The sequence below is a fragment of the Mus musculus genome, chromosome 16 (genome assembly GCF_000001635.26).
Source record: "Mus musculus strain C57BL/6J chromosome 16, GRCm38.p6 C57BL/6J".
Lineage (NCBI taxonomy): Eukaryota > Metazoa > Chordata > Mammalia > Rodentia > Muridae > Mus > Mus musculus.
Genome location: NC_000082.6, coordinates 87411915 through 87432887, shown reverse-complemented (window position 1 = coordinate 87432887; position 20973 = coordinate 87411915). Strand labels below are relative to the sequence as shown.

General features: G+C 42.5%; 1 protein-coding gene and 1 non-coding gene across 5 annotated transcripts in view; both read left to right on the top strand.

Annotated features, from left to right (window-relative positions):
- The first annotated feature begins 268 nt into the window (after positions 1-268).
- The window catches only part of Ltn1 (listerin E3 ubiquitin protein ligase 1), a 55969-nt gene continuing 35264 nt past the window's right edge, over positions 269-20973 (top strand). The window contains exons 1-12 of one of the 4 annotated variants that reach the window (XR_384951.4): positions 269-462; positions 5096-5299; positions 6544-6642; positions 7090-7320; positions 8007-8059; positions 9310-9490; positions 11906-12079; positions 12525-12715; positions 14318-14453; positions 16528-17337; positions 17693-17734; positions 20327-20513. Coding sequence is in view for 2 of the 4 variants with exons in the window: in NM_001081068.1 (NP_001074537.1) it covers positions 421-462; positions 5096-5299; positions 6544-6642; positions 7090-7320; positions 8007-8059; positions 9310-9490; positions 11906-12079; positions 12525-12715; positions 14318-14453; positions 16528-17337; positions 17693-17734; positions 20327-20513 (2350 nt within the window). In the remaining 2 variants the exon portion in view is untranslated. Of the gene's footprint in view, positions 463-5095; positions 5300-6543; positions 6643-7089; positions 7321-8006; positions 8060-9309; positions 9491-11905; positions 12080-12524; positions 12716-14317; positions 14454-16527; positions 17338-17692; positions 17735-19660; positions 19679-20326; positions 20514-20973 lie in introns of those variants that run through there. The other 3 variants (NM_001081068.1, XR_384950.4, XM_006523111.3) reach the window with 3 other exon arrangements.
- Gm25896 lies at positions 13844-13979 on the top strand. Its single transcript, XR_003951994.1, has one exon. It is a non-coding gene; the product is annotated as a small nucleolar RNA SNORA2/SNORA34 family (small nucleolar RNA).

Below are 20973 nucleotides of genomic sequence, written 5' to 3'. Positions count from 1 at the left end.
GCTTTCTTCAGACACACCAGAAAAGGGCGTCAGATCCCATTGCAGATGGTTGTGAGCTACCATGTGGTTGCTGGGAATCGAACTCAGGACCTCTGGAAGAGCAAATTCCTACACACTAGGAAGGAAATCTCTCCACTACAAATATCTCGGACAGGTTTGGCGCCACGGGCTCAACGCTGGTTTCTTATTGGTCAGCAGTGACGCCACTCAGGCAGGCGTGGCCTTCTTTGTTACGTTTCAGGCAGCGGATGGTCAGAGTCCTGACAGGGAGGCGGGAGCGGAAGTAGGAAGCCGAAAGGCTGGGAGGGCGAGGGGGAAGTGGCTACAGTGAATCCCCTTCCGGCGCGAGGGACCGGAAGTTGTGGCCCGCCCGTGTCAACTTCGGCTCTGCAGACTGAGAGCCGGGCTGCCACCGCCACCATGGGCGGGAAGAACAAGCAGCGGACTAAGGGGAACCTCAGGGTGAGTCCTGTGGTGATGGTAGCCCCGCGGCCTGCGGCCCGGGTGTCCAGAGGGCCGTGAGGGAAGAGTGTGACCTCCCGGTGTGTGCGTCCCCGCGGGTGGACAAGTCGAGGAGTTGGGACCCAAACGACGTTTCACGCCGGATCTGGGAAACGGAGCGCGCCCAGGGAGGGAGGTGTCATCGGGAAACGGTGACAGTGAGCACCCGGGCGGCCCTCGTGGGTGGCCGAGCTTGTGTAGGAGCTGTGGGAGGGAAGAAGCAAGCGTGGGCTTCACTCGCTCAGTCCCTCCTTGCCAAGGCCCGAGCCCGTCGGTGGTATGCCCGGTGTCAGGTCGGTGTCACCCGTTGGGTCTCTGGTCTCAAGCTTACCTCGCTTTTCCTGCTTCACTCTGGCCACCCTGAACTTGCCACGAACTTGGCTGGCCTGGCAGGCTTCGGATGGCCATATGTTAGGTGGCTCTAGATACCTTAATGCATCCTGTATAGCCCTGGCTGTCCTGGAACTCATTCTGTAGACCAGGCTGGCCTGGAACTCAGAAATTCTCCTGCCTCTGCCTCCCAAGTGCTGGGATTAAAAGCGTGTGCCACCACCACCTGGCGCTTTGAAAGTATCTTAAAGGCAGGTGTTTCTCTGCAGCCTTTATCCTGATGGATCACACACACATACACACACACACACACACACACACACACACACACAGTTCGCTTTTATAGACCTGTTCCACCATTTTTTTTTTAGATTTATTTATTTATTATATGTGAGTACACTGTAGCTGTCTTCAGACACCCCGGAAGAGGGAGTTAAATTTTGTTACAGATGGTTGTGAGCCATCATGTGGTTGCTGAGATTTGAACTCTGGACCTTTGGAAGAACAGTCAGTGCTCTTAACCACTGAGCCATCCTTCCAGTCCCTCATCTCTTAATTTATAAATTTTGCTGACCCTTAGGAGAGTTGATCTCAGTATTTAACACCCAAGTTCTCTACCTTATGTATTCTAAAAACAGTGTCATTCTTCATATAACATGTGAAACTTTAACCATGGTGGAGTACACAAATATAACATGTAGACTTACAATTTGTATTTCTACTAACTTTTATAGATTTAATTCTGTTTTTATTTTATTTTGATTTTGGTTTATCAAGGCAGTTTCTCTTTGTAGCTCACCTGTCCTGGAAGTCGTTCACAGATGTGCCTGCCTCTGTCTCTACAGTGCTGGGATTAAAGGCATGCACCACCAGGACTGACTTAAAGTTGTTTTTAGATAATAACATTTTCAAAGCATTTATGACTCAGTCAAGTATCACTTGTTCCCTTTGGCAGGGAATACATTAAAAGACACATAAAAACAACTTATACTTTGAAGTCTTTTGATTTAGACAGTTTTCCATTTCATACATCCTAAATGAGCGTGTTTTTTATGTCATAATGACCAGGAAGAGTTGGCCATTGGTTGGCTTTGTTTAGTCTCATCTAATTGTTTCCTTCTATTGATTCCAGCTAAGCCATTTTTGACCATGCTTTGTATGATAACATTTTCAGTATATCATTCCAGAAGTGTACAATACTTTTTTTTCCCCTTTAAGACAGTGTTTCTCTGTTCTGGAACTAGCCAGCTCTGTAGACCAGGGTGCCTTCCCCCCCTTTATTATTCTTTTTTGTTTTGTTTTGTTTTTGTTTTATTTTTTCCTTTCTCAGTGGCATTTGCTTAGTGTTGAGCATTGTAAAGTTATCTTTTTCCATTGGATAATAAGAAATATGTGGTGTTGCAGTCTGTGGTTAGACATACTTACCCCTAAAGATTTTCACACCCTGCTGGGATTAAATTCTTCCTGCAGTACTTCAGAGTTACTGTTGGTATCGCAAATGACAAAGAGTGAAATGATTGCTCTTACCTCATTTGAAGGGTGATCTAACTGAAGTTTAGAGAAGTTTACTTGCTTAAATTTGTGTAGCCTGGAAGCTTCAGAGTTGGGGCTTGAAGTTTAGTTTTTAAAATGTTACGTCATAGGGGGCGCGCTGAGAGGACGCCTTTCAGGAGTCCATTCTCCTTTCCCTTTTTGTGGGTTTCCGGGATGGAAGTCCAGATTGTCTGACAGCTTGCATAGCAAGCGATTTATCCTCGGAACCATCTTGCTGGGCCTGGACTTGAACTTAAAAGTAGCATTTGTTCAATAGAAAATAGTGCTGGGAGCCATATATATTTGTAGATTTTAGTAGATACATGTCTTTTTTGTTGTTTTGACTTTTTGTTTTGAGATGGGATTTTACAATGTGGGATAGCCTGGTCTGCGACTTCTTGTGTAGCCTAGGCTGGCCTCACACTTGTGATCTTCTTGTTCCAGGCTCCTTAGTGCTGAGGTTACAGGGCTGTACCACTAACATGGCTAACTGCTCTTTCCTTTGTTTTGAAACTGGGTCTCATATGTATCATTCAGGCTGGACTTGATCTAATTATGTAGCTGAGCCTGACTCTGACATCCTGATTCTCACACCAACCCTCCCAGTGCTGGGATTGTGGGATTACAGTTTTGTACCACCACACAGCTAGCTTCTGCTTGCTATTCTTGAAGTATCTGTTTAATGATAGGCACAGATTTCTAAGAAAATATTATGGCGTATGAAACAATTAGGAAATAGGTATGAATGTATGAGTGGAAAGACTGAAAGAACAGAAGAGAGTGCTGATTGGTCTGAGGGAGAAGCGCATTGCAAACACTACTGTCTTGAAGGATAGAAGTTTGTCAGGCATTGAGAAGGAAGGAAGGGCCCTCAGATGGAGAGAAAAGATTATGTGAAGGCTAAATTATGAGAGAGCATATATTATACATAGGAAATTTTGAGCAGGATCTAGGATATTGAATAGTGGGAGAATGTGTCAGAACCCATGTAGGACAGGCTGTGGCAAGCAAGTGAGTTTCCTGGAGATGTCCCACCATTTGGCATGACTGATGGGTGTGCTCTGAGATGCAGGGATTCGTTTATCTATACCAGACTTCAAAATAATAAGACACAAGGCAGATGATTGGTCTCTTGACAAAACTGTGCTAACTTATGACAAAAATTATTGCTTTAAACTTATAATGAACTTAAAGGGGGCTAAAAGATAGATAATAAATGTATAGTCAGGTACTAGTCCTAAATTATGGAAAGGCATGTAAACAATTCTGCTATAACTAAATTATGGAAAGACATGTGAACAATTCTGCTATAACTCCTGAGGCTTTATTGACTTGTGATTTAAACTATTGCCTCAAACTTACTATGACCTTATTGAATGTAAAAATGCTTCAAAACAGCCGGGCATGGTGGTGCACACCTTTAATCCCAGCCCTTGGGAGGCAGAGGCAGGCGGATTTCTGAGTTCCAGGCCAGCCTGTTCTACAGAGTGAGTTCCAGGACAGCCAGGGCTACACAGAGAAACCCTGTCTCAAAAAACAAAACAAAAACAACAACAAAAAGGATTTGATTATGTGAGTCTGCATGTGTGAGAATGTGCTCATGTGAATGCAGGTGCCCTCAAAGTGCAGAAGAGGCAGGGCTTAGATCCCTGGGGTTGGAGTTGCAGGCAGTTGGGGGCAGCCCATTGAAGGTGTTCTCCAAGAACAAAAGCTCCTTTTAACTGCTGAGGCTTCACTCTAGGTCAGGAATGTGGCTCTGGTCTTGATCATTGCATTGATTTTTGTGTGTATTCTCGTGTTCTTAGACTGCCAATATGTGGAAATGAGTATATTTGCTCTTAAAGAATCCGGTCTAGCAGGAGATGGTGTTAGAGCTCAGTATGATGAACAGAATTTGTTGGGTGAATAAAAGGACTGGGCCTATTTATTAATTTACATCACTGTAACATATATGTGTTTGCAGATACTGTCTATATTGTATATGGAATTTTTTTTTCAAGACAATGTTTCCTCTGTATAGCCCTGGTTGTCCTGGAACTCACTTTGTAGATCAGGCTGGCCTTGAACTCAGAAATCCACCTGCCTCTGCCTCCCAAGGGCTGGGACTAAAGGTGTGCGCCACCATGCCTGGCTGGAAAAATTTTTATAAGCAAATGTATATTTTGGTTTTTTTTTCTTAAATAAGTGCCCATATATTGATATCATCAGCCACTAATGGGTTGTAACTATAGTTTTCAAAACCTTGTTTTGACCCAGTGATGACATATGTGTATAATCCTAGCACCTGGGAGGCTAAAGCAGGAGGGACAGAAGTTCAAGGCCAGCATGACTACATGAGACTCCAAAACTCAAGAGTTGTTCTTATGTTTAGGAAACTAGAATTGTTGCAAGAACATTTTTTCATAGGTTGTTATGACAAAAATATTCATCTCCAGGGAACATTGTAGGCTGGGGGCAAAAAGCAGCCCACTTCACAAGTATATTCAGTATATATTCTGAATATACTTGTGAAGGAGTTAAAGAATTATGTAGTTTAAATATGTGGTTTTTTTTTTAAATAACAGATCTCTCCTAACTTTCAGAACTAGTGATTTGTATATTATAAATATCAGTCAAACTACTTGGTTCAAAACAGAGCATTATCTCTTCTAAAAAATTTATTTTTAATTAATGTATGTGTGAGAAAGTGTTCTAACTTTTTTGTTTTTGCTTTGTTTTGCTTTCTTATCAGCCTTCAAACAGTGGCCGAGCTGCAGAACTCCTCGCCAAAGAGCAGGGAACAGTGCCTGGGTTCATTGGTTTTGGCACATCTCACAGTGACCTGGGCTATGTTCCGGCTGTTCAAGGCGCGGAAGACATAGACAGTCTTGTAGATTCCGATTTCCGAATGGTGCTGCGGAAACTTTCCAAAAAAGATGTTACAACAAAGCTAAAGGCAAGTTTTCTCATTTTTACAATAGTAATTAAGAATGTAGTTTTGTTAGAATAAATGTTAGCTATATTTGATATAAAGAAAATTGTGGAGGAATTTATCAATAGTTCTTTTAACAGTTGTAATTTTTTGACATGTAAGTTTAGTTGACAGTTAACTTTTGGGTTACAACTTAGTTTGTTGCTCTGAAACATTTTGAACCACATTTTGGAATCTTGGATACACATGATCATATATTCACGATAGGGGAATATAATTTTTAAAAAATTTTTAGTTATTTTTAGGATTTTGTTAGGTAGCCCTTGATGTCCTGGAATTTGAATAGTAGACCAGTTCTTAAATTTGTGGCCTGCCTCTGCCTCCTGAGTGCTGGAATTACAGGCGTGAGCCACCATGCCCAGCTATTGTGTGTGTGTGTGTGTGTGTGTGTGTGTGTATGTATTTATTTGACTGTTTTGCCTGAATGTATGGGCACCATGCCCATGTGCCCGTGTGTGGCTAAGGGACAAGAGCAGTTATTGGATCTTTTGGAACTGGAGTTACAGCTGGGAGTTGTCGTGTGGGTGCCTTGATTTTTTTTTTTTTTTTTTTTTTTTTCCCCAGGACAGGGTTTCTCTGTGTAGCCCTGGCTGTCCTGGAACTCACTCTGTAGACCAGTCTGGCCTCAAACTCAGAGATCGGCCTGCCTCTGCCTCCTGAGTGCTAGGATTAAAGGTGTGCGCCACCACTGCCCGGCCCGGGGTTCCTTGAAAAGAAGCCGGTGCTCATAACTGCTGAGCCATCTCTTCACACTCTTGTTTTTTGAGATGCAGCGTTGTGATATTGCTGAGCTAGTCTGAGGCTTCTGGGCTTAAGAGACCTCAGCTCCAGCATAGCTGATACCATGTTTGGCTCAGCTCCATCCTTTTAATATTTGTTTGTTTGTTTGGTGTTTTTGAGACAGGTTTTCTCTGTGTAGTCCTGGCTGCCCTTGAATTCACTGTGTAGACAGGTTGGCTTTGAACTCAGATCTTCCTGGCTCTGCCTCCCAAGAGCTGGGATTAAATCACTACCACATAGTTTTCTTTGTTTATGGTTAAAATTTTGCTAGAGTGGACTATGAAAGAATTTTTCATGTTTCTTTGTGGCACAGGCAGAAATGATGCATTCTCCTTTTAAATAAAGTTGATTGAATTCCCAGAACGAAAGGAAGAAAATCGTAGGTCGTGTTACCTCTGTTAACCCTTGATGATGTTAATTATTTTCAGGCAATGCAAGAATTTGGAATTATGTGCACAGAGAGAGACACAGAAGCCGTCAAAGGGGTTCTTCCATACTGGCCAAGAATCTTCTGCAAAATCTCCCTTGTAAGCAAGCATTAGCGTTCATGAGCTGTTTCTGCTTAAAGGGCTACCTCTGCAAGGGTTTGCCCACTGGGTTTTTACAGAAGAGCGAGAATGAATCCCTCCTATTACTCTGTCTTTGAACATGTCTTGGCTACAATCTCACTGGAAAGGGGGAGAAAGGAAAAATTATTTCACATGAAATTATTTTCCATGATTGTCAGTAAAGAAACCCTAACTCATTTCAAAGCAAGTTTTCTTCTTTTTCTAGGTTTCTTTTTTTCTGGCTTGTAATTGAATTCAGGGCACTGTTAGCCTAAAACATGTGCTCCACTGCTAAGTTTTTCCTCTAGCCTGTCAAAAGTTATTATTAGTTTGATTATATACATGGATGAATTACTACTGTGAGCCATTGTAGAATTCTTACAAATATTAGTATTTGTTCTTAAACCACATTTCTGCTTTCAATAGGATCATGATCGCCGTGTTCGAGAGGCGACGCAGCAAGCTTTTGAAAAACTTATCCTTAAAGTAAAGAAGCACTTAGCTCCCTATTTAAAAAGCGTGATGGGCTATTGGTTGATGGCTCAGTGTGACACATATCCACCAGCTGCACTGGCAGCAAAAGATGCATTCGAAGCCGCTTTCCCTCCAAGCAAGCAACCTGAAGCCATAGCGTTTTGCAAGGAAGAAATTACAACTGTGAGTGTTTGCAGCCACTGTGTCCCCGTGTTTCTCAGTTGTCTAAGGCTGGCAGGCATCCGGTGGCGGCTCTTTTACCTACTCTTGTAAATGTGTCAAGAAGGAACAAGCTCTGTTTCTCTCTCACACACAATCCATATAAAAGATATCGGTAACCTCGAAAGTTATCGAGGGGCTGGCAAGATGGCTCAGTGGGTAAAATGCTCACCACGTAAGCCTAGTACGCCTGACTTGTTCCTTACCATCCTCAAAGGTCTATAGAGAGAACTGACTCCACAGAACTGACTGCCCCTGACCTGCACACGTGCACAATATGTGTTCTCTGCGGGCCAGAGATGGGGAAGGAAAGCAAACCCTAGTCTGTCTCTCAGACTGGCTGAGCAGCCCACTGTGCTGCTGTAGTGGGAATAATGGCCGACAAGTAGCTACGAGTATTTAGAGGAACGTTTCTGCGGATGGGCATTTGAGCTGTCATAAAGTACCCTGTCTTTGTCACAGTACCAGCCAAGGCAGGGAATAAGTAGGAAGACAAAAATGGGCAAAAATTTAGACCTGTTAGTTTTGATGCCGAAAATAGCTAGTCTGTGGGTTAAGGGCATGAGAACTTTAGCAGGTAGATTGTTCCTACATCCGATGATGGTTGTCAGTGCCATAAGTCTCAAGGCTTTGGTGGTTCTCTCCTTCAGGTGTTACAGGACCATCTTCTGAAGGAGACTCCTGACACACTCAGTGACCCTCAGTAAGCTGCATGTTTCTAACTAATGTGCACTAGGCATTTACTTAGTTGGTTTGGATGCATTATTTCAGTATGGTGTGTTTTGAGAAGGAATTCCAAATGCAGGTAAAATTACCTCAGAAAATGCTGCATGGTGCCTCCCTGAACTTTGGCTGGTGTTAAAGTTGAATTTTCTGAGATACATATGTAGTTTTTTTTTTTTTTTTTTTTTGGCCTGGAACTCAGAAATCTGCCTGCCTCTGCCTTCCAAGTGCTGGGATTAAAGGCGTGTACTACTCTACCTTATAGCTTTGTTTTTTGTTATTTTTGTTATTTTTTAATTAACCTTTTCGCAGTCATAGCAAAAACTGTTTTAAGGTCTGGCGTACTTGAAACTGTTATCAAATAGTTCTGTAAAAAGAGTAGTAAAAATGTTTTATTTATCTTTACTGTTATTATTTTTTTAAAAAAGATTTACTTATTTTATGTATATGAGTACACTGTAGCTATCTTCAGACACACCAGATCCCATTACAGACGGTTGTGAGCCACCATGTGGTTGCTGGGACTTGAACTCAGGACCTTTAGAAGAGCAGTCAGTGCTCTTAACCTCTGAACCATCTCTCTAGCTGTACTGCTATATTGTAGCCAAGCCTTTGAGACGCCATCAAGGGATGTAGTCAGACTCCTAGAGTTGCCGATCCCTGCTGCAGAGAGCACGGTGCTTCCTCCCTTGCTCCATGCTGCCGGGTTTGGGCTTTGCCGTTGCTTTCGCCTTGGATCAGTTATACACTGTGTGATTAGATTCTACCTGGGGCTGGCCGGCTGCGTGCTGGGTGAGTGCGCTTGCAGTCACTCCCTAAGACCAGCATGGAGGAAGGAGAGGAGCTGCCCCCACTTCCTCCTCTGACACATGCACGCTCCCTCACCCACCATGCTTTACACATGCACGCTCCCTCACCCTCCGCGCTTTACACATGCACGCTCCCTCACCCACCGTGCTTTACACATGCACGCTCCCTCACCCTCCACGCTTTACACATGCACGCTCCCTCACCCACCGTGCTTTAGACGCAAAGGCACACAAGCTAAATACATGTGACAGAACATTCTATGAGTTTTGAAAGGTGTTTGTAGTGGGGGAAAAGATACAGAAATAAGGTAGCTGGTAGAAATTTAACAAAATATATATAAATAAATACAACAATATAAAGGTGCCAAATATGTAGTTTGGCTTCTTTTTTGCAGTCTTACTTGTTTATTTTTAACTCTAGAACTGTGCCAGAGGAAGAGAGAGAGGCTAAGTTCCACCGAGTCGTGACGTGCTCTTTATTGGCACTGAAGAGATTGCTTTGTTTCTTACCTAACAATGAGCTTGATTCTCTGGAGGAGAAATTTAAATCACTTTTATCACAGAATAAATTTTGGAAGTATGGAAAACACAGTGTACCTCAGGTATGCCAATAGCTTCGAGTTTAAAACTTGTTTTCTGTAACTCCGCCACGATTGTACTGCATTTATGCTCATGTTTATTGGGTTTTTTTTTTTGGTTTTTCAATTTTTCGAGATAGGGTTTCTCTGTGTAGCCCTGGCTGTCCTGGAACTCACTTTGTAGATCAGGCTGGCCTCGAACTCAGAAATCTGCCTGCCTCTGTCTCCCAAGGCGTGCGCCACCACACTCAGGGAGCTCATGTTCATTGTGATGGTTACGCCTCTGTAATTCCTTCAGGAATTACTTAGTTGCCTCTCGATTAGACTGTAACTCTCTGTTCCCTTCTGTGATGTTGTTGAACATTGAACTGACATCGATGCTTTCTGAGCTCCATCCTGTCACTTTCTTATGTAGGTTGGCCTCTGTCTCCTGCGGGCCGGGACTAACAACATGTGTCATTACAGCTGGCTCTCTTTGCGTTTTCTTAAGGCAGTATGGTCTGTCCTGGTATGGATTTTCTCTCACACATTTATGGGTCCTGCTTATGATTTATTAGGATTCTTAAATCTGTGGATTGGGGTATTTAATTGCCTCAGGAATTCTCAGATGTTGCCTGTAGATATTTCCTTCATTTCATTCTTTCTTTCTTTGGAATTGCAACTAATTATAGATTAAATGTCCTGTTTTCTGTCTTGTATGTCTCCTGTGTTTTTCAGTTTTCTCTCTGTGTATGAATAAGCTCTTTGAGTCAGTCTTCTACTTCACTCATTGTGTTAAATCTGCTTGTTTCAGCCCATCCATACTCAAACAAAATAGCTAAGTTGGGTAATTCAAAAAAGGTAGAAATGCGAGGCTCAGAGTTATAGAGGCTCACAGTTACGACTCAACAGGGGGCGGGGCGGGGAGGCTGAAGATGGCTCAGTGGTTCAGGGCTCTTGTTGCTTTTGCAGAGGATCTGGGTTTGATTTCCATAACCTACGCAGTTGCACACACTATAGGAAACTCTGGATCTAACACCCTTTTGTAGCCCCCAACTTTAGCCTGTGGCCTCTACTTGTCTCTGCAGGTATCAGGTATGTACATGGTACACATACATAAGTGTAGGCAAAACACTCATACTATAAAATAAAATAACTCTAAAAATACTTTTAGAAAGACTAGATGAACAGTCTAGCAGATCTTCTAGGGATTATTTTTTTAAAGATGAGTTGTCTTGGGGTTTTACTGCTGTGAACAGACACCATGACCAAGGCAACTCTCATAGGGACAACATTGAATTGGGGCTGGCTTACAGGTTCAAAGGTTTGGTCCATTATCATCAAGGCGGGAGCAGGGCAGCATCCAGGCAGGCAAGGTGCAGGAGGATCTGAGAGTTCTACATCTTCATCTGGAGGCTGCTAGGAGACAGCTGATACCCATGTGGTTAGGAGGAAGGTCTTAAAGCCCAAGCCCGCAGGGACACACTTTCTGCAACAAGGCCACACCTCCAAATAGTTCCATTCCCTGGGTCAAGGGTATTCAAACCACCACATAGATTTATGCTTCAAAGCTGGGTCCTCTGCACTGCATCCTTACCTGTGGGAAGGCATGGAAGGGCAGAAGGGCAGCCTTGCTCCCTCAAGCCCTCCTGTGTAGTTAGTGTCTTACTGCTTTGTTTTACTGGTGTTTTTGTTTATTTTTTGTTTTTGAGAAAGCCTCACCATGGAATTGGAACTCGCTCTAGTTCTGGAACTAGCTATATAGATAGGCTGGCCTTGAACTCACAGAGACCTACCTGCCTCTGCATCCTGAGTCCTGGGACTAGAGCCATTGCCATTATGTTGAGCTTCCTTTTATTAATTATTAATTGCATTTATGAAGGTAATATGCTCAAGACCTAGTTACTTGTATATAGCAGTTTCAGTGTTTCAGCATGTGAACTGAGTTGGTGGGAGACATTAGCTGTAACACGGCCCTTGAGCTTTACATCTACATGTATTAGATGAACACACTTTTGTTTTGGCAATTATGCTTTTCCAGATGTACAGTCTTACAAAAAGATAGAACACTTTTGTTGTTGTTTGTATCTTTGGGAATGAGTTTCTATGTGTAGTCCAGGCTGCTCTGTTCTGTAGTCAAGGTTGTGTGAACTCACAGACATCTGCCTAGCTCTTCCTCCCAATGCTGGAGTTTAGATAAGTGCTTTAGATAAGCACTTTTAATGAAGTCTGTAGAGGATTAATTGTATTTTGCTGTGCTTGCTTTTCTTTGTGTTCGTTGTGGCTAATGTTGTTAGACTGGTTTGAAACCCCAAATGAAGAGTTCTGCTATTAAATAGGGTTTCTGTTAAAAATTATATTCTTCCTGTCTTTATTTTGCCTTGTGCGAACAGGGAATTGTGAGCAATTGCTACTGTCTTTAGGCTTTGGTTTCATCCCGCTTTCTGGTTCTTCTTTTAGGTCCGCTCAGCATATTTTGAGTTAGTTTCTGCTTTGTGCCAGCACGTTCCCCAGGTGATGAAAGAGGAAGCTGCCAAAGTGAGTCCATCTGTCCTGCTCAGCATTGATGACAGTGACCCTGTGGTCTGCCCAGCTCTCTGGGAGGCTGTGCTCTACACGCTGACAACTATTGAGGTATGTAAGGGAGACACACTTCCCTAAACGCCACGTGAAAGAGTGCATTACATTGTCCTGTCTAATAAAACTCACTGGAAAAATGCTAAAATTTGTTCAGCCTGCCTGAGCATAGAAGGCCTCGAAGCCCACCCACACAGTGACCCAGTTCTTCCAATGAGGCCACACCTCTTTTTTTCTTTTAGATTTATTATATATAAATACACTGTCGCTGTCCTCAGATGCACCAGAAGAGGGTGTCAGATCTCATTACAGATGGTTGTGAGCCACCACGTGGTTGCTGGGATTTGAACTCTGTACCTTCGGAAGTCAGTGCTCTTAACTGCTGAGCCATCTCCCCAGGTCCCCTGCTTGGTTCTTATTCTTGAGATTTGCTTTCTCTTATCTGTGAATCACACTTACAATTTTTAATTACTATTATAAATTTTTTTTCTCTTTTGGTTAGGACTGTTGGTTTCATGTAAATGCCAAGAAAAGTGTGTTTCCGAAGCTGATGGCCATGATCCGAGAGGGTGGCCGGGGCCTAGCTGCTGTTATGTATCCTTACCTCTTACCGTTCATCAGCAAACTCCCTCAGTCCATCACAGAGCCAAAGCTGGACTTCTTCAAAAACTTCCTCACCTCTCTAGTTACCGGGTGAGCAAATACATTTCTTTTTACTTTAAAAATTACGTTTATTGTTTATTGTGTGTGTCGTGGCTTATGTATGCTTGTAAACACCCACAAACATGTATATGTGTGCCGTTGTATGTATGTATGAGGCTTGGAGTGTGGGTTGCAGGAACCTCTTCTATCTTTCTGTCACGTAGATTCTAGGGATTGGACTTGTTTATTCAGACTCTGTGACAAGTGCTGTTACCCATTGAGCCATCTTGCCAGCCTAAATTCTGTTTTTAAAAGCAAAAGGAATTTTTCTTGCTTTTATTCTCATACTTTTCCTTCCAATTTGAATTTCACCATTTTTTTTTTCCTTCTATTAAACACTTCAAGCTTTCAGAGAGATAGGAATGAGGGAGCACGGCAGAGTGCTGCAGTGTGGTCTGGGCTGGGCTGGGCTGTGCACAAAAGAGCCTTTTGTAGGACATGCGCTGTAACCAACCCTTTTCTGTTTTTGAAAACTGCCCAGGCTTTTGTGGTAGTAGCCAGTACAAAGATAAAAACAAAAACAGTTAAGTGTCTAAATAGAAATGGACCATATTCTAAAGAGTCATAGTATTTTCATATTGTCAGATATAGATGCCCAAATCCATAGAACCCTTAAGGACCTGCGATGAGGCTCACCTGCCTAGACACACGTGTGAGGTCTCAGGCTCCACACCCAAGTTCCAAAACAGTTACTTCTGCTAAACACTTTAAACAGTTCATTCCACTTGTCGTTCAATGAATGACATGCATGTTCTATTATGATCAATTATGATAATTAATAATTATAACTAATCAATTGTTGATTAATAATTAAACTTTAATAATTAATTAGATATCACATTTTTGTTGTTGTTGTTTGTTTTTTTTGGTTTTATTTTGTTTTGTTTTGTTTTTTTTCCTGAGACAGGGTTTCTCTGTATAGCCCTGGCTGTCCTGGAACTCACTCTGTAGACCAGGCTGGCCTTGAACTCAGAAATCCACCTGCCTCTGCCTCCCGAGTGCTGGAATTAAAGGCGTGCGCCACCACCGCCTGGCTTTTTTTCTAATTCTTGATATTCACATTCTCATCAGCTGTAATATTTTGGTTGCTCTTAGTTTTTAGTTTTAAGAATTTGGCTTTTGGCGCTGAATCAAGGCCATAGTTTACTGAAGCTATTGGTTTCAAGCAGGAGCCTAAAGAAATATCTTTTTATGGTCTGTTGGCCATTGCAGGAATTTGTAAGTCTAATGGTCAATTCATTAGAAAGAAACATCTGGAAAAAAAAAAAAGAATTTGACCTTTGGGGACTAGAGAGATGGCTCTGCGGTTAATAAGAGCACTGGCTGCTCTTCCAGAGGTCCTGAGTTCAATTCTCAGCAACCACATGGTGGCTCACAACCATCTGTAATGGGGTCTGATGCCCTCTTCTGGTGCGTCTGAAGAGAGCAACTGTACTCACATACATACATTAAAAAAAAAAAAGATTGTTCTTTTTTTTTTTTAAAGAATTTGACTTAAAAGTTTTCATTCAGCGGGATTCCTTTTTAGTGTCTTTGTGATTCTGAGCTCTTCTTTTCCTCTTGGAAGAATAACCCTCAGTCACTACTTCCTAGGCTGTCAACTGAGAGGACCAAATCGAGCTCTTCTGAGTGCTCAGCTGTCATCTCGGCATTTTTTGAATGCTTGCGGTTTATAATGCAGCAGAACTTAGGCGAGGAGGAGATGGTGCAGATGCTTATCAATGAGCAGGTACGTTTGCTCAGCATCCTTATCAATGAGCAGGTACGTTTGCTCAGCATCCTTATCAATGAGCAGGTATGTTTGCTCAGCATCCTTATCAATGAGCAGGTATGTTTGTAAATCATCCGTGCTTTGCACACAGAAGAAAGACTCAAGCTCACTGTGTCCTTCCTCTTGATGGTTTTTGGCAGTTAGCCTTCCAAATGATTTCACTTTAAAATTTACAAAATGAATATTATTTTATGTATATGAGTACACTGTCGCTGTCTTCAGACACACCAGAAGAGGGCATCAGACCCCATTACAGATGGTTGTGAGCCACCATGTGGTTGCTGAGAATTGAACTCAGGACCTCTGGAAGAGCAGTCAGTGCTCTTAACCACTGAGCCATTTCTCTAGCCATGAATAGTATATTTCTGACTATATGAATAAAAATTCTATACTGTCAGTTGTTATTGTGATATCCATAGACTACTTTACCATATCCTGTCTCTGAATTTAAATCTCTGACTTCTTTATAAAGAGGCAGTGTGAAACAGAAGTTGCATGGCACTTTTGGTGCTGTGTAGTGAGGTTTTAATTATTCGTCATAATCTTGTTATTTCTCAAATGCTCATATGCATTTACCCTTTTATGAACAGTTCTGTTTGACTATGAGATCCACGATAAGAGCAGGCTCAATGATTATAGAAGCTTGTATATTTGGTAACATCTTAGATTCCCTGCTATCTTTGGTTTTTTGAGACAGAGGATCTTTGTGTAGCCCTGGCTGTCCTGGAACTAGATCTATAGTCCAGGTTGGCATTGGACTCTGAGTTCATCCTGCCTCTGCTGTGCTGGTATTAAAGGTATGTGCCACCACTGTCCAGCGGTCTCTCACTTTCTTAAAGATTTTATGTTTGTGTGTGGGGTGTGGCTGTATGCATGTGTGAGTGTAGGCACCTGATGATCTAGATGAAGTATTCAAATCCGCTGGAGCTGGAGTTAGAGGTAGTTGTGAAGTAGCTGTTATTGGTGCTGGGAACCGAACTCCAGTCATCCACAAAGGTACATGCTCTTGACTACTGAGCCATCTCTCTAGCCCCATTACCATCTCTTACCTGCCTGCCTGACCCCCCTCTTTCCCCCTTTTCTTTCTCTCTCCCTCCCTCCCCTACCTTTGTTCCTTCTTTCCTTTCTTCTCTTTCCAGGTTTTTGAGACAGGATTTCTCTGTGTAGTTCTGGCAGTCCTAGCACTCGCTCTATAGAGCTCCATCTGGCTCCATCTTTTACCTTTCTAATTCAGGAAAGGTATTCTGAATTTTTGGTGCCTAAGTGCTCCAGTTATCTTTCAAATTACTTAATGCAAGGTCTTATGTAGCCTGGCCTAGCCATCAACAAGTGCTTACACTTCCCAAGGGCTAGAATTACAGGCATACACCACTTCACACGGCGGGCTTCTAATGTTGTATGTTTTTTTGTATCTTTTAATTAAGTGAGTAAAATGCAAAAACTGATTGATCTTAGAAGATACAAAGAAATCTGGATTATGAATTATGGTTGATCACATCATAAAATTGAGGTGGAATAAAGTGAAATTGTCAAACTTTTTGAATGATTGGAAAATACTTGAGTTACTGTTTTCAGATATGTGAGGGGGAAAAACAGTTATGACCAAGTAGGGGGAGGGAGGGAGGGAGGGAGGGAGGGAGGGAGGGTGGGAGAGAGAGAGAGAGAGAGAGAGAGAGAGAGAGAGAGAGAGAAAGTGTGCACGTGGTGTGCGTGCCTCAGTGAGTGCCAGAGGATAACTTCATGTGTTGTTTCTCAGGACCCCACTCCTCTTGCTCTTTGAAGCAGGCTTGAAACGCACAGATTTGTAGGGTAGGCTGTCTGGCCAGTGAGCCCGGCATCTGGCTGGTTTGTGTTTTTCCTTTAACATAGCTACAGGTTTTGGGGATTGAGCTGAGGTCTTCCTCCTTGCTTGGCATGTACTTTACTGACTGGGCCATCTCCCTGCTCCTCAAATAGGAGGCTTTATACTGCTTTAACTTTGTTTAAACTCTTCTTGAAGACTAAAATTTAAATTTTGTGCCTTCTCTTTCAGTTGATCCCATTTATTGATACAGTTCTCAAAGACTCAGGACTGCACCACGGACCGATGTTTGACCATTTAGCAGACACATTGAGCTCTTGGGAAGCCAAAGCAGATGCAGAGCGAGACCCTGGAGCTGTTTACAACTTGGAGAACGTTCTGCTAAGCTTCTGGGGAAGACTGTCAGAGATCTGCACCGAGAAAATCCGCCAGCCAGAAGCAGATGTGAAGTCCGTTCTGTGTGTGTCTAGCCTAGTAGGGGTCCTTCAGAGGCCAAGGAGCTCACTGAAGTTACACAGAAAGAAAACTGCTCAGGTCAGGTTTGCCATCAATATACCTGAAGCTCATAAAGGGGATGAAAAGTCCATGTCTTCAGAAGGAGAGAACAGCGAGGGCTCTGACGGAGGGGCTCAGTCTCCTCTCAGTAATACATCTTCAGACTTAGTATCTCCTTTAAGGAAAAAACCTCTGGAAGACTTAGTCTGTAAGCTGGCAGAGGTGAGCATTAGCTTTGTCAACGAGCGGAAGTCAGAGCAGCACCTGCAGTTTCTCTCCACGCTGCTCGACTCCTTCTCCTCCGTCCAAGTATTTAACATTCTCCTCAGTGACAAACAGAAGAATGTCGTCAAAGCCAAACCTCTGGAAATAACCAAACTTGCAGAAAAAAATCCTGCAGTTAAGTTCTTATATCATAAATTGATAGGCTGGCTAAATGACAGCCAGAAAGAGGACGGGGGCTTCCTGGTGGACATCTTGTATAGTGCCCTCCGATGCTGTGACAGTGGTGTGGAAAGGAAAGAAGTCTTGGATGATCTAACCAAGGTACGGCTGTCATCTGACTGTCATAAACATCCTTGTTGTGTGTGGTAAGGATAAGCATGGGAGCTGTTCCTGCGTCCTCACTGGACTCTGAATGTCACTTTAAAGACAACATGCTCTTCCCTGATTTGGGAAGTACTGATAAAGAGGTTGATAGCAAGAGAGCTCCTTAGCTGCACTGCCTCCATGAGCCAGTTTGTTCTGGATATGTGTAGACGAGGCTGGCCTCAAACTCAGAAATCTGCCTGCTTCTGCCTCCCAAGTGCTGGGATTAAAGGCGTGCACCACCACCGCCCGGCTCAGTCATGTTTTTAAAGCTGTATTTTTGTCCTTAACTCTCCAACTTTGTCTGTTTCAGGAGGACCTGAAGTGGAGTTCTCTTCTTCAGGTCATTGAAAAGGTATTTTAGCCCCCTCTCCCCTTTCCCTTTCTTTTTCAATTTATGTGTGTGGATATAGAAATTAAAACCACAGCCCTAGTCTCATGCTGGCTGTGGTCAGGTGTCTGATGGAGCGCATCCTAACAGCTGTAAATTCTAATGAGAGACCCACTGGAGAGGCCGGGTGGGGTTTTAGCTGAGGATACAGCATTGTGCTGTATTCTAAAGGGGACTCTAAGGTTTATTCTGCTCTTCATGGTCTGTAGAAGTTAAGCAGATGATTCTAGACTTGACTGCACACATCTGGAAACGCTTTTTTCCTATGTGGAGGGCTGTGCAGGATGTGAGAATGTCTCAGCCCTGTTCAGTTTGCCACATACAAAGAATAAGAAAACTGATAATAAAGGAACCAATGAAATCAAAGGATGCAATTCAGAAAAATCTAAAAAGACTTTGGTATTTTTTTTCTAGTAATGATTTAAATGGCATAGCTAACTTTTCGACTGTAGGTGTTTCTGATGAACTACTTAAAACACCTCCTCTTAGAGCATATTTTACTGATCTGTCTAGTTTACATGAATTTATGTTTTTCTTTTTTTAAAGTGGTAGTGAAAAATCTGAAACAAAATTAGCTATCCTAAGAGTTTCTTTCCTTGTTTTCCTCTTTGCCGTGCTGGGGATTGAACCCAGAGCCTCTGACATGCTTAGCAAGCATTCTGCCCCTGAGCTAGGCTTCAGTCCCATGGTCAGGGATGGTGAGGTATAGTCACATTATTGTCTAATTTTCCCAAAACTACATCATGGTTGTTAGTGTAGCTCAAAGGTAGAGCACTTGCCAGGTGTGTTTGAGGTCCCAGGTTTGATTTGTAACAGTACAAAAAAAATGAAAAATTAAACATACAAAAACCCCTTTCAATTATGTTCATATCATTCTCATTTTGCCAGTTGGTTTACCTTTTACAGAATGTAAGTGCAGACTATGTTTCGACTGTTTACTGAGACTTACAGCTTCCAGGCGCACGGTTACTTTTATTTAGTATTCTGTAAGCAAGCTAATTGAAGAGCTAGTTAGCTGCTTGATAGGCCTTGAATCAGAACAGGGAGAGTCAATAATTTAGTAAGAGTTAGCTGATACATACTCAGTGGCTAATGGTGCTTGCTGAGCCTGTGACCTGAGTTTGATTCTAGGGACTCACGTGGTTGAAGGAAAGAACCAATCTTGCAGTTTGTCCTATGATCTCCATACCTGTGCCATAGGTTGTGTGTCCACACACATACAATAAGTGAATCTTGCACATGCAAGCATTCACGAATGCACACACACACACACACACACACACACACACACACACACGCTACAAATGTAATTTTTTAGAACTAAGAAAAGAATAAATCTATATCCACCCACTCGACATGAGCTGTATCTGCCTGGTCATCTAGGTGCTTGTGTCTGTTTAGAAGAAAGTCTTCCTGAGTTGTGTTTATACGATTCCAGTTGTCTGGGCTCCCGGGACTTCTGACTGTCCTGGCTTCTTACAGCTGCATAGAGTCTTTGACTAGCCGCACTAATGCACTGCGACTCTGACATTGTCACTAGCCGCGCTAACGCACTGTGACTCTAACATTCGTGTCTCACTAACTTGAGAGACTGTTTACTCAGAAATGTGTTTTCTCTATGGGAGGGAAATCTGAAGATTAAACCTATTGGTTTATAAATTAGGAAGTGGACCCAGGTTGGTTGAGAGATTTGTCAAAGATCATAAGGCTAGCTTAATGATAAGGCTTAGATTGAAATGTTAGCTCTGATTGTCTATACATTTTTATTATAAAAGTTAAGCAGTTTTTAGTCACTACCCAATGTGCACTTGGGTTTTCTTTTTTTCCAGGCTTTGAAATGAACCAAGTTGCAAATCCTTTCTCCTCAGCCTTTAAAGCCAAGGAAGCCTGGGAGCGCGGATCAGCATGGTGTGGGGTGGACTGACAAGGGTCTCTCTCTTTCCTACTCAGCAGAAATAAAGGCCTTACCCTAGATACTCGGCCCTAGATACTCTGTTTCAGAGACTCCGGGGAAGTAAACCCATTGTTATTATCGAATTTTAGAAAAATCAATGAACAAAAGTATACCATTAAGAGGCCATTTATAAACTATCTTCAGAGTTCATTCCTTGTTCATTGAACATAGCTTCAGGGTTGGTAGCAGATATCAAAGAAGTTTAAAACAGTGGCTGCTGACAAGAAGCTCAAGGTCTTTTGCAAAGACAAGACACACACACAGATGAAACATTTATATAATAATACTTTCCAGTCCCTGCTTTAGAAAGTCAGAGAGAAGTGGTTGGCTTGGGCAGAGAGAAGAAAGTTAGTCTTAGGCTAGAATGGATGGGGAGACTTTGAAAAACACATGGCATTTGTATGGATTTGATATGTGGGGATCTGTGTGGTTGGAGTAATGTAACCAAGCTGGGGAGTGATTGTTGCCAGGGTTACCGGGGACAGGAAGACAGCATGGGGGGAGAGCCGGGACCACGGGATGGAGGGAGCCAGTAGGATCTGCACACTATTCTAGACACATCTTTTGATGTTGCTTTTAATCTTTAATTTTATGGTTTTTAGGCATGTTCTAGCTCAGATAAACATGCTTTAGTAACTCCTTGGCTAAAAGGCAGTATTCTTGGAGAGAAATTGGTTGCCTTGGCAGACTGTCTTTGTGATAAGGACTTGGAAGCCACAACATCTGAATCCCACTCATCAGAACAGTGGAGTCTGCTAAGACTGGCGTTATCCCAACATGTCAAAAACGGTAGGGAATACAACTCCAGCTTTATAGCAGGGTTGATAATCCTTTCCACCTCCTGGGGGGATTCCATCCTTTTCATTTGAATATTGGTGGTGGAGATAAGAGATGTTTTCTCAAATACCTTACATTTGTTATAAATACCCTGTTTGTTACATGGTATGACTCAAGATGTGTAATGTTATTCATTTTGATTGAGAATTCTTTGAATGTTATAAAGTGGCTCACGCTTGGATTCTGCAGCCCATTGCTGAGCTTTATTTTCAAATTTATTTTTAAAACTTGAGGGCTTTTATGTGTTAGAGTGCAGATTGACTTCTTAAATATTTCTTGTTGTTTAATGTATATATATATGTGTGTGTGTGTGTGTGTGTGTGTGTGTGTGTGTGTGTGTGTGTATATGTGTGTGTAATGGTTTTAAAAAGCAAATACAAAACATCAGAAAAAAATGACTGGTAGCCTAGCC